The sequence below is a fragment of the Pseudoliparis swirei genome, chromosome 8, assembly GCF_029220125.1.
Source record: "Pseudoliparis swirei isolate HS2019 ecotype Mariana Trench chromosome 8, NWPU_hadal_v1, whole genome shotgun sequence".
Lineage (NCBI taxonomy): Eukaryota > Metazoa > Chordata > Actinopteri > Perciformes > Liparidae > Pseudoliparis > Pseudoliparis swirei.
In genome coordinates, this window is record NC_079395.1 from 23,448,433 (window position 1) to 23,461,849 (window position 13,417).

The window sequence follows — 13,417 nt, forward strand, 5'->3', positions numbered from 1 at the left end:
AGCAGTGGGTGCACATTAGGGCATTAATAAAAGATTTTAAAAATAAAACACAATAACATGACTTAATACTAAATATACAGAGGAAACCAAATACATACATAAGGCAGTGATGAAGGTGACGTTTCAGCAGGTTAAAGTGTCGATGACCTCCAGTCTCACTGGCCACGCGGCACTGAGTTATGAACTAGAACGGGCACTCGGTAGAGCGCATACCTTCGCATATCACAAGATTGGGCATTGAATTATGAACATTCAATTCAATTCAGTTTATTTGTATAGCCCAATTTCACAAATTACAAATTTGTCTCGGAGTGCTTTACAATCTGTACACATAGACATCCCTGCCCCAAAACCTCACATCGGACCAGGAAAAACTCCCAAATAACCCTTCAGGGGGAAAAAAAGGGAAGAAACCTTGAGGAGAGAACAGAGGAGGATCCCTCTCCTAGGATGGACAGATGCAATAGATGTAATGTGTACAGAAGGACAGATTTAGAGTTAAAATACATTCAATGAATATGACAGAGTGTATGAATAGTTCATAGTAGGCATATTCCACGATGGAGACCTCCACGATCCATCAGGCAGATGGCGGTGGGGAGGAGGAGTGGGCGGAGTCTCAACAGGACAGTGGCGTAGTCATGAGCAGGAATTCCACGACCCAGACGATCCATCAGGCAGATAGGATCTATGCCGTCTCATAGGGTCCGATGACCCCATGAGACGTAAAGTCAAAAGGACTCCGGGAGAAAGCAGAGTTAGTAACGTGTGATTGAGAGATGAAAATTCATCCTTAAGGAGAGAAAAAAGAGGAGATAGGTACTCAGTGCATCCTAACCGTCCCCCGGCAGCTATAAGCCTATAGCAGCATATCAAGGGGCTGGACCAGGGCAAACCTGATTCAGCCCTAACTATAAGCTCTGTCAAAGAGGAAGGTCTTAAGTCTACTCTTAAACGAGGTGACTGTGTCTGCCTCCCGGACTGAAGGTGGAAGCTGGTTCCATAAAAGAGGAGCTTGATAACTAAAGGCTCTGGCTCCCATTCTACTTTTTAAGACTCTAGGAACTACAAGTAGTCCCGCATTTAGTGAGCGTAGCTCTCTAGTGGGGCAATATGGTACTACAAGCTCCTTAAGATATGATGGAGCATCACCAATCAAGGCTTTGTAGGTTAAGAGAAGAATTTTAAAAGTGATTCTTGATTTTACTGGGAGCCAGTGCAGAGCAGCTAGTGCAGGAGTGATGTGATCTCTTTTCTTAGTTTTAGTGAGAACACGAGCTGCAGCATTCTGGATCAACTGGAGGGACCTAAGAGATTTATTAGAGCAGCCTGATAATAAGGAGTTGCAGTAATCCAGTCTCAAAGTAACGAACGCGTGAACCAATTTTTCTGCATCGTTTTGAGACAAGATGTGCCTGATTTTTGAAATATTACGTAGATGAAAGAATGCAGTCCTTGAGATTTGCTTTACGTGGGAGTTAAAGGACAAGTCCAGATCAAAGATAACGCCAAGATTCTTTACAGTGGTGTTGGATGCCAGGGCAATGCCGTCTACAGAATCCACATCACCAGATAATTGATCTCTGAGGTGCTCAGGGCCGATTAAAATTACTTGGTTTTGTCTGAGTTTAACATCAAGAAGTTGCAGGTCATCCATGTTTTATGTCTTTAAGACATGCTTGAATTTTACCGAGTTGGTTGCTCTCCTCTGGTTTTATCGATAAATATAGTTGAGTATCATCTGCATAACAATGAAAGTTTATGGAATGTTTCCTGATAATATTGCCCAAAGGAAGCATGTATAAGGTAAATAAAATTGGTCCATGCACAGAACCTTGTGGAACTCCGTGATTAACGTTGGTGGTTATCGAGGCGTCATCGTTTACAAATACAAACTGAGATCGATCTGATAAATAGGATTTAAACCAAATTAGTGCCGTGCCTGAAATGCCAATCGACTGCTCCAGTCTCTGTAACAGGATGTCATGGTCAATGGTGTCGAATGCAGCACTAAGGTCTAACAAGACCAGGACAGAGATGAGTCCTTTATCTGCTGCCATTAAGAGGTCATTTGTAATTTTCACCAGTGCCGTCTCGGTGCTGTGGTGTTTTCTAAATCCTGATTGAAATTTCTCAAATAAACTATTATGATGTAGAAAGTCGCACAACTGATTTGCGACCACTTTCTCAAGGATCTTGGAGAGGAAGGGAGGTTAGAGATCGGTCTGTAGTTAGCCAACACCTCTGGATCCAGAGTGGGCTTCTTCAGGAGAGGTTTAATAACAGCCACCTTGAAGGAGTGTGGTACGTGGCCTGTTAGCAGAGACACATTGATCATATCTAATAGAGAGCCGCCAATTAAAGGCAAAACGTCTTTAAGCAGCCTCGTCGGGATGGGGTCCAAGAGACAGGTAGACGTGTTCGAAGTAGAAACCGTTTAAGATAATTGGTCACGGTTGATGGGAGAAAAGCCCTCCAAATATACACCAGGGCATACAGCGGTTTCCAAGGCCATTCCACTTGAGGACAGATTGGCACTGGTTATGGGCAAGAGATTATTAATCTTGTCCCTAATAGTTAAAATCTTTTCATTAAAGAAGTTCATAAAGTCATTACCACTGAGGTTTATAGGAATGCTCGGCTCCACAGAGCTGTGACTCTCTGTCAGCCTGGCTACAGTGCTGAAGAGAAACCTGGGGTTGTTCTTATTTTTTTCTATTACTGATGAGTAATAGGCTGCTCTGGCATTACGGAGGGCCTTCTTATATGTTTTAAGACTATCTCGCCAAACTAAGCGGGATTCTTCGAGATTAGTTGAACGCCATATGCGTTCAAGCTTTCGTGACGTTTGCTTCAGTTTGCGGGTCTGAGGGTTATACCAGGGAGCAAACCTCCTCTTCCTCACTGTCTAATTCTTCAGAGGGGCTATCGAGTCCAGTGTCATTCTCAAGGAGCCTATGGCACTGTCAACAAGATGATCAATCTGGGACGGACTAAAGTTAGACCAGGAGTCCTCTGTTATATTGAGACGTGGTATCGAATCAAATACAGAAGGAATCGCTTCTTTAAATTTAGCTACAGCACTGTCAGTTAGACATCTGGTGTAGAAACTTTTGACTAACGGAGTACACTCCGGTAGTATAAATTCAAAAGTTATGAGGTTGTGGTCTGACAGAAGAGGATTCTGTGGGAAGACGTTCAAATGCTCAATGTCAACGCCATAAGTAAGAACAAGATCAAGCGTGTGGCCAAAGCTGTGAGTGGGTTTCTGTACTCTCTGGCAGAAGCCAATCGAGTCCAACAAGGAGATGAATGCAGCACTAAGGCAATCATTATCAACATCCACATGGATATTAAAATCTCCAACAATAATAACTTTATCAGTTTTAAGAACCAAACTTGATATAAATTCTGAGAATTCAGATATAAACTCTGAATATGGACCTGGTGGCCGGTACAGAATCACAAATCGAATTGGCTGTAGTGTTTTCCAGGTTGGATGTGAAAGACTAAGAACAAGGCTTTCAAATGAGGTGTAGTGTAATTTTGGTTGAGGATTAATTAATAGGCTCGATTCAAAGATGGCTGCTACTACATGTTGGCATTAGTTGCCAATTGGATACAAATTGACCGCTATGGTAAAAAGAAGACGTTGACCTTTTCTTGACCTTTGACCCGATCGATCCCAAAATCTAATCAAATGGTCCCCGGATAATAACCAATCATCCCACCAAATTTCATGCGATTCGGTTTAATACTTTTTGACTCATGCGAATAACACGCACGCACGCATACAAATACACAGCGATCAAACTCATAACCTTTCTGCATTTTCAATGCGACGGTTATGAGTTTGACGTGTATCTTAATGCATTAATATCTCTACTTGTGCAATAAAAGGAGAGTTCAGGGTAACGGTGCTATCTGAAGCCCAGGTTGGTGTAATCTGCAGTCATGGAAAACCTGGAGAAGTCATGGAACCTAAAAATGTTTTACAGGCTTGGAAAGTAATTTAAAAGAAATGTAATCCCCAAAGTTTTTGAACAGTCCTGAAATGTGTTATATTCACATGTTAATCTACGTGGGATATAGTGTATGCTTTTGAATTCTCCCTGTTGGTCTCAACTCCAGTTCATGTACACACTGAGTCCTGGAGGTCAGCCGTTGGTCATGTGACTGAAGCCTGTTGTCTCCTCCTCAGAGGAAGAACCAGCTGAGGGAGGCGTACTGCAACAACCTGTGGGACGGAGCCAGGAAGACCCTGGCCACGCTGTGGGACGGCCACGGCGCCATCTGGCACGGTGAGGCGCGTCTGTGTAGTCTGTGTCTGTCTGTCTGTAGTCTGTATGTCTGTCTGTAGTATGTGTCTGTCTGTAGTCGGTGTCTGTCTGTAGTCTGTCTGTAGTGTGTCTGTAGTTGTGATGTCGTGGATGCCTCCTGTGTGTCCAGGCTATGAGATCCACGGCCTGGAGAAGATCCCGTCCTCCGGCCCGGCGCTCATCGTCTACTACCACGGAGCGATCCCCGTGGACTACTACTACTTCCTGGCCAGCGTCATCCTCCAGAGGGGACGCACCTGCCACTCCGTGGCCGACCACTTCCTCTTCAGAATTCCAGGTATTCGCTCCTCAATGCAAACGCTCAGTTCATGTGTTGGTTTACCGTCGCAGCGCTTGTTGTTGGAATAGATTTTGAAAATCAGAAGTTAGGCCCTAATCCAGATGTAAAAACTCTAAACCAGGCGGTTCTAAAGTAGTAAAGTGTCTTTAAGACCTGCTTTATCTTTACTGAACAGCAGAGGGCGACTCCTTTTGGTTTTAAAATAATAATTATGGTTGTATAGAAGTCATGTGTTACAACTGCATTCTCTCTAATGACCACCAGGGGGTGACTCCTCTGGTTGTATAGAAGTCTATGCTTCATGTGTTAAAGCTACATTCTCTCTCCTGACCACCAGGGGGTGACTCCTCAGGTTGTATAGAAGTCTATGCTTCATGTGTTAAAGCTACATTCTCTCTCCTGACCACCAGGGGGTGACTCCTCTGGTTGTATAGAAGTCTATGCTTCATGTGTTAAAGCTGCATTCTCCCTCCTGACCACCAGGGGGTGACTCCTCTGGTTGTATAGAAGTCTATGCTTCATGTGTTAAAGCTACATTCTCTCTCCTGACCACCAGGGGGTGACTCCTCTGGTTGTATAGAAGTCTATGCTATTCTTTGCACACATTTAATGAGCATTGTTTGAGGGAGCCTTTTTCTGTATTTATTCTTTTATTTTATTTCCATTTTTCCCTCACTTAAAAACCCCAGTTTTATCTTGATTTATTCGTGCTCTTCCCCTCTTATTGTCATGTATCCTCGCCTTCATCGCCCCCCCCCCCAGGTTTCAAGCTGCTGCTGGAGGTGTTCAGTGTGATCCACGGCCCTCAGGAGGAGTGTGTGCGGGCGCTGCGGAGCGGTCACCTGTTGGGCATCTCCCCCGGCGGCGTGCGGGAGGCTCTGTTCAGTGACGAGACCTACCCGCTGCTCTGGGGCAAACGCAGAGGCTTCGCCCAGGTGGCCATCGACGCTCAGGTGGTGCGTTGTGCTTCCTGACCCACGCCACCGTCTGCAGGGTTCACGACATCGAAGACATTCACGTTACACGGCTTACCTCTTAAAGGTATAGAGTGGACATTTCCAGCATATATAAATGTATATATATGTGTATGTATGTGTATAAATATATATATAAAATATCGCTTAAGAAAATCTGCTGAAAATGTACATTCTATACATCTCATATATTAATTTCTATATATATATATATATAAATATTTTAGATAATAATATAATATAAAAAATAAATATATATACATTTATGTATATATCTAATTATATATATCTATGTATTTTAATGTGTTTATTTATATATATGTTTATATACATGTTTATATATACATATTTGTATGTGTTTATTTATATGTTTATGTATAAATATGTATGTGTATATATGTCCAGATATAAATATTTATATATATTTACATACATGTTTATATATAAATATGTTTACATTAGATATATATTTTGATATATTATTGATATAATCGCACTTATCATCTCAAATATATTTATATAAATATATAGGTTTTTTATTTTTATATATATACAGGACTGTCTCAGAAAATTAGAATATTGTGATAAAGTTCTTTATTTTCTGTAATGCAATTAAAAAAACAAAAATGTCATGCATTCTGGATTCATTACAAATCAACTGAAATATTGCAAGCCTTTTATTCTTTTAATATTGCTGATTATGGCTTACAGCTTAAGAAAACTCTAAAATCCTATCTCATAAAATTTTAATATTTCCTCAGACCAAGTTAAAAAAAAGATTTATAACAGCTGAGTGTTTGTCAAGGCTCAGGAAACCCTTGCAGGTGTTTCGAGTTAATTAGACAATTCAAGTGATTTGTTTAATACCCTGCTAGTATACTTTTTCATGATATTCTAATATTTAGAGATAGGATATTTGAGTTTTCTTAAGCTGTAAACCATAATCAGCAATAAATCAGAATAAAAGGCTTGCAATATTTCAGTTGATTTGTAATGAATCCAGAATGCATGACATTTTTGTTTTTTTAATTGCATTACAGAAAATAAAGAACTTCATCACAATATTCTAATTTTCTGAGACAGTCCTGTATATCTTCACATTCGGTTTATCACATTATTTTATTGTATGACGGCCACATTGCACATTTAATTTAAAATAGTCAATAAGTATTGTCTAACTGTCTCATAGCCGAAGGCATCATCCCCCTCTGCCAATACCAACCCAGTGTTGCCTATCTAATGTCCGCCGTGTGGACGCGGCCGCCCTCCACTCTCATCCTCTCATCCTCTCGTTCTCTCGCTCTCTCCCTGTCTTCCAGCCGGTGATTCCAATGTTTACTCAAAATCTGCGGGAAGGCTTCAGATCTCTGGGACCTCTCTGTAAGTGTGGAAGCGCATGAGCTCCGTTGACACACACCCACTACCTGTGGGTCGATACGTGTCCTGTAGAACACGACCACACCTGTGTTGTCCGTCTGCTGTCTGAGATGAACACACGTCCATCTCAGGCTTCTGTTTACATTCCTTCTCGTATTCGTCTTTTGATTCAGGGTTTTTCCGCTGGCAGTACGAGAGGTTTCGCATCCCTTTCGCTCCGGTGTACGGCGGATTCCCTGTGAAGTTACGGACGTTCCTCGGCGACCCGATCCCGTACGACCCCGACGTGAACACCGCGGAGCTGGCGGAGAAGGTCGGCATTCACTCTGTTCCCCTCTTCCCCTCTCAGCATGTGAGCGATGACCCTCACAGAGAGACAGTGAGCAGCGTGAAGCGGCGGATCGGCCCTCAGGGCTCCATCGGCCTCGGGGCTCCATCGGCCCTCGGGGCTCCATCGGCCTCGGGGCTCCATCGGCCCTCGGGGCTCCATCGGCCCTCGGGGCTCCATCGGCCTCGGGGCTCCATCGGCCCTCGGGGCTCCATCGGCCCTCGGGGCTCCATCGCCCTCGGGGCTCCATCGGCCCTCGGGGCTCCATCAGCCTCGGGGCTCCATCGGCCCTCGGGGCTCCACGGCCTCGGCTCCATCGGCCTCGGGCTCCATCGCCTCGGGCTCCATCGCCTCGGGCTCCATCGGCCTCGGGCTCCATCGGCCTCGGGCTCCATCGGCCTCGGGCTCCATCGCCTCGGGCTCCATCGGCCTCGGGCTCCATCGCCGCCTCGGCTCCATCGCCTCGGGGCTCCATCGGCCTCGGGCTCCATCGGCCTCGGGCTCCATCGGCCTCGGGCTCCATCGCCTCGGGGCTCCATCGCCTCGGGCTCCATCGGCCTCGGGCTCCATCGCCTCGGGGCTCCATCGGCCTCGGGCTCCATCGCCTCGGGCTCCATCGGCCTCGGGCTCCATTGGCCTCGGGCTCCATCGCCTCGGGCTCCATCGGGCCTCGGGGCTCCATCGGCCTCGGGGCTCCATCGGCCTCGGGCTCCATCGCCTCGGGCTCCATCGGCCTCGGGCTCCATCGGCCTCGGGCTCCATAGCCTCGGGCTCCAGCCTCGGGCTCCATCGCCTCGGGCTCCATCGCCTCGGGCTCCATAGCCTCGGGCTCCATCGCCTCGGGCTCCACGCCTCGGGCTCCATCGCCCTCGGGGCTCCATCAGCCTCGGGGCTCCATCGGCCCTCGGGGCTCCATAGCCCTCGGGGCTCCATAGCCCTCGGGGCTCCATCGGCCCTCGGGGCTCCATCGGCCCTCGGGGCTCCATAGCCCTCGGGGCTCCATCGGCCTCGGGGCTCCATCGGGCCTCGGGCTCCATCGCCTCGGGGCTCCATCGGGCCTCGGGGCTCCATCGGGCCTCGGGGCTCCATCGGCCCTCGGGGCTCCATCGGCCCTCGGGGCTCCATCGGGCCTCGGGGCTCCATCGGGCCTCGGGGCTCCATCGGCCTCGGGGCTCCATCGGCCCTCGGGGCTCCATCGCGACAGACACGACTCTCAAGAACGCGTCGCTAGCAAAACCATTGTTTACCTACGGTACGCCTTTCAGCCGCGCCTTTTAAATGCAGCGCGGCATGTTTTTCTAGCGTTCTTTAAGTGCGTGGACTAGACGGTGGTATTCGCCGAACTCTTTTCTTTCCTTCTTTTTTAAATATCGTGAACCCAAAGTCAACGGTCGGTCGCTCCACAGGCGCACCGCGCGTCTTTGGAGCGGCTGCTCTTCTAAAAGTGGCGTCTGGTGTGACCGCGCCCTGAGGTCGGGAGGTGGAGCTCCCCGGGTCTCGATGGCGAGTGAGCGTGAGATGGACCGGTGGTTTGGGGCTGTGGACTGAGCACAACCTGCTGGTCTCCACGGGGTCGTTGTGTCTGAGGCGATGCGTTGGATAATCCTCAACATGCACAACTACGATAAATTAAAGGCTTAAGAATCTGAGATTTCATGATATTTGGTAGTTGGAAACATTTAACTGGGTGAAAGTGAAAAGTACATTTATTACGTTTTTTCCCAGCAGTTTTAGGAAGGGGACGGTTCTATAACGTCATCCCGCAGCATTCAGTGGACACAACATTATTACCTTCGCATTGAAAATGCGAAGGTAATGTTTTGATCGCCGTGTATTTATTTATTTATTTGTATGCGTGTTATTCGTATTACTCAAAAAGTATTAAACCGAATCGCATGACATTTGGTGGGATGATTGGTTATTATCCGGGAACCATTTGATTCGATTTTGGGATCGATCGGGTCAAAGGTCAAGGTCATGAAAAGGTCAAAATCTTCTTTTTACCATAGCGGTCAATTTGTATCCAATTGGCAACTAATGCCAACATGTTCATAGTTCAAGACCCAATCTTGTGATATGTGAAGGTATGCGCTCTACCGAGTGCCCGTTCTAGTTCAATGTGTGCGTCTGTTTGCGTTATTATGTAAACAAAGTTGCGTGTGTATATTTGATGATGACCCGGCTCCGCCCCTCACCCTGTGCCGCCGCTCTGCAGGTGCAGCAGGCCGTCCAGGCGCTCATCGACCGGCACCAGCAGATCCCCGGGAACATCCTGAGAGCCCTGCTGGAGAGATTCCACCGCAAGCACAAAGACCAGTAACACCAGCAACACCAGCAACACCAGCGGGACGGAGACGGCCCAAAGGGCCGCGCCGCCGTGGAGCAGGTTGGGATGGTTGCTCAGCTTTCTTCACCGCGTCCCGACCGCCGAGGTTCCACGCGTGCATTTCTTTACTTCCGGTACGCTTCCTTGCTCACATTGACTCCCGTTTCCAATCTGTTCAACGACGAGAAGTCTTTCCCTGAAGTTGAGACGTTGGACTCGACGTCATCGGCTGCGTTCCGGTCTCCTCGCTCATTGCCCAACGCTCCGGGGACCGCGATGGGATTCAGTTCTCTGGATCCTGGTGTGAGGACGCTGTCGTCCGCCAGAGGCTCGTCCTCTCGGTGAGTCACCGCTTCAGTGGTTCTGCTCTGAAGGTGAAGGTGAACTCTCACACGGTGCCGACGTTTATAAAGTCAATGCAAAGTTTTTCAAGTTGACTTCTTCCGACTGAAACGTGACGTTGCTGAAAATGACAACGCTTAATCGTAAATCGAGGATTACGAGGTTTGAAATTCCACACACACACACACACGAGAGCAACGGGGCCGAGGAGCACCACCAGGTCCCCTCTTTAAATAGAAGCTTCAGAGAGACGGAGCTGTGTGAGCGCCTGAGTCTCCTCTCTGTCGTGTTTATCATCTCTACACATCCTGATCGATCACTTTACCGTGTGCATGCGTTGGTTTGTAAATATCGTGATTCATCGAATGTTTCCTGTGAGCGCGTCGTGGTCCGAGTGTCTGACGTCTGACTCCCGGTCCGGCTCCTGAAGAGGCCCGTGGGAGGCCGGGCGTGCTCCGGACCGGAGGCCTCGTTCCGCGTGCAACGCCTGTTTGTAAATGATGTCATGATTTAAATGTTGCACTTTTAAATTTGGAGATGCACTTCCACCTGTCAATAAATCTATTTTATTAAGACGTGTCATGCTGTTATTTCCTTCCGTTCTATCAGGGTTCTGCTAAAGGCCCCTAGAGCGCACCGGGTCTGGACTCTTAGTAGTATCAACAACAACAACAACAAAAGCAGCTGATGAATGGTTTAAGCCACAGAAGTAAACGTGTCTGCTCGTGTTCTTCTTCACCTCCACATTCACTGTCATGAAAGTTTCTTGTAACTTTAAGTAGATTTACTACAGTTTAAAAACACTGTTACAAGTATTTAGAATTAACAAACTAAAAGTACTATAATACAGATTAGAGGCCTGTGATTGGATTATAATCAGTGATGCATTCAGGTGGCGCTAATTCTTATTACTTCATATGCTGCTGAGTAATTAAAACTATATTAATATTCTGTGAGGAGTCTGCATGTTCTCCCCGTATCAGTGTGGGTTCTCCGGGTTCTCCGGGTTCCTCCCACAGTCCAAAGACGCAGCTCAGGTTGTCTCTATAATCGAGAATTACACGGTGGCCAGGATCATGTATCTCAGCCCTCCTTTAATACCTCATATTTGTAGAGATATTGTATAAAGTAAGTGTATAAATGTCCACAGTACTTTAGGAGGCGTGTCTGAGGCTGATCTGGAGGACTTGTGGAGCGGCTGCTGCGTAGAGCCTGAGCCCAGTGGGGAGCTCCACTCACCTTTTGTTCTGCTGTCTTTACAGTTTGAGTTTCATGCGTCGTTGCCGGGAGCAACCAGACACTGACCTGAGCTCACAGACGTATGATAACAAGGTAACTGACCAATAGTCACACACACACACACACACCAGAACACAGCATTCTTTAACTCCTGTTACCTTCACATTTACTTACATATTTCACCCTCGGGGTCAATTTGACCCCAGCAATTAAAACCTCCAGAAAATTATTAGAATTAATATTGTTTCCCAAGTTTAAGTGTGAGGTACTTTATGTTTGTTTGTTGACTACCTAAATAGCCCTTTAAATAAATAAAAAAGTTGATATTTCTTATATGTTTTACATGTTTCCCTCTCCCTCTCGTTAATGTGGGCGTGGTCATCATGGCGGCCCATGCCGTGGTCTGTGGCCGATAGACCATCTTCTTACAATCCTGTCACAAAATATATGTTCCATGGACAAGAGATGAAGGGTTGTGCAACGTGTGGCTCTGGCTCTGGGGGGATGGCTAACCTCTGGACTTCACATCTCCGGGGTTATTACATTGCAATATTCTTAATTCTAAGAGAACAAAATGTTGTTGCTTTTATAATTTGGATGAAAATATAAGGACACACTGATGTGTTGCACTGTCAGTGTCAATCCTCAATAAGAATACAAAGATAAATACAGATTATAGCTTCAACCTCACACAACAAATGAAACATCTTGAGGCCGGGAAAATTACCACAGTGTACTTTATTAAATTAATTTTGGTAGCTTGTGTTGCATTAGATTCAAATAAAAATTTACAAAAATCCCGTATATACAAAAATGCAATTTTGATCATGTTTATCACTGGATTTCTTTTTTAGAATAAAAAGTGCTGCTTCCCCCACTGAAAGAAGCACTTTAGACTTTCATCACACAATGCAACTTGCTGAAAAGACAAATTTCTTTAAACATTTGTATCTTTTTTTTAAATACCCCGCATACACCACATTTATCCTTTTCTTTTCTGTAGTCTGTCGTCATAGTTACGGCCATCGCGTTGGCATCAAACCTCTAAAGATTTCCTTCGCAGTCAAAACTCAAAAAGAGAGGAATGTTCTTTTTTTAGCGTGTACACTTTGCATACATTTATTTACAGATAAGCTTTTAGGTTGATCAGTTTACTATCTGTGGTTCAACCGTCTCTCTAAACATCTGTACAGATTATACAAGTGTCAAGTATCCTGCTGGTGACTGGGCTCCTCCTCGAGCCGAGTCGTCTCCGACTGGTGCACGGATCTTCTGCACGGACGGTCCAAACCCAATCGTCCTTCTGTCTGGTTTCACAGCTGAGAGTTGACGTGTGTGCTTCTCTGTTGTGATTGGCTGGTACATCCAGACCTCTCCAGCAGAGCGTTGATCCAGAGACCACCTGGGGGCCGAGGCCCTCGTGAGGAACACGGCCTGCAGAGCTCCAGAGGGCGTAGCAACGCGATGCCTCGCAGCCTGGTGCTGGCCAGGTGAGTGGAGTGGTCAGTGCAGACGGCCACATGTCTCCCCAGCTGAGTCCTCATCCCTAAATGTCGCCTTTTGTTCGGAGCTTTTCAGAAAAGACACGAGTGTTACAAACAAATATGAATATGAGGGTTTTCTGAACTACCTAAGCTTTGGTAAAGTTTAGGAAGCTAAAACTATTTATCTCAGGTTGTGGATCTCAACCCCCTTCTGCAGCAACAAAGACATGACCCCTAGCTTGCTGTGTAACAACGTTAGCTGTGTCTGCTTCACAACGCTAACCAGGTGTAACAACGTTAGCTGGGTCTGCTTCACAATGCTAACCAGGCGTAACAACGTTAGCTGGGTCTGCTTCACAGCGCTAACCAGGTGTAACAGCGTTAGCTGTGTCTGCTTCACAACGCTAACCAGGTGTAACAACGTTAGCTGGGTCTGCTTCACAACGCTAACCAGGCGTAACAACGTTAGCTGGGTCTGCTTCACAACGCTAACCAGGCGTAACAACGTTAGCTGGGTCTGCTTCACAACGCTAACCAGGTGTAACAACGTTAGCTGGGTCTGCTTCACAACGCTAACCAGGCGTAACAACGTTAGCTGGGTCTGCTTCACAATGCTAACCAGGCGTAACAACGTTAGCTGCGCGTAAGACCTTCTGCGTTGCGATACCACACATAAGACCAAATATTAAATATAGTGTGGATGAGATGTGGACTCAGATGCAGGCAG

General features: G+C 46.5%; 1 protein-coding gene across 4 annotated transcripts in view; it reads left to right on the plus strand.

Moving 5' to 3' along the window:
• tmem68 (transmembrane protein 68) overlaps positions 1–10,540 on the plus strand; it is a 15,915-nt gene extending 5,375 nt beyond the window's left edge. For all 4 annotated transcript variants that reach the window (XM_056420816.1, XM_056420814.1, XM_056420818.1 and 1 more), the window contains exons 4-9: positions 4,202–4,301; positions 4,450–4,617; positions 5,383–5,576; positions 6,914–6,974; positions 7,145–7,284; positions 9,515–10,540. In XM_056420816.1, the coding sequence (XP_056276791.1) occupies positions 4,202–4,301; positions 4,450–4,617; positions 5,383–5,576; positions 6,914–6,974; positions 7,145–7,284; positions 9,515–9,619 (768 nt within the window). In that variant the 3' untranslated portion in view covers positions 9,620–10,540. The remainder of the gene's footprint in view (positions 1–4,201; positions 4,302–4,449; positions 4,618–5,382; positions 5,577–6,913; positions 6,975–7,144; positions 7,285–9,514) is intronic.
• The last annotated feature ends 2,877 nt before the right edge of the window (positions 10,541–13,417 follow it).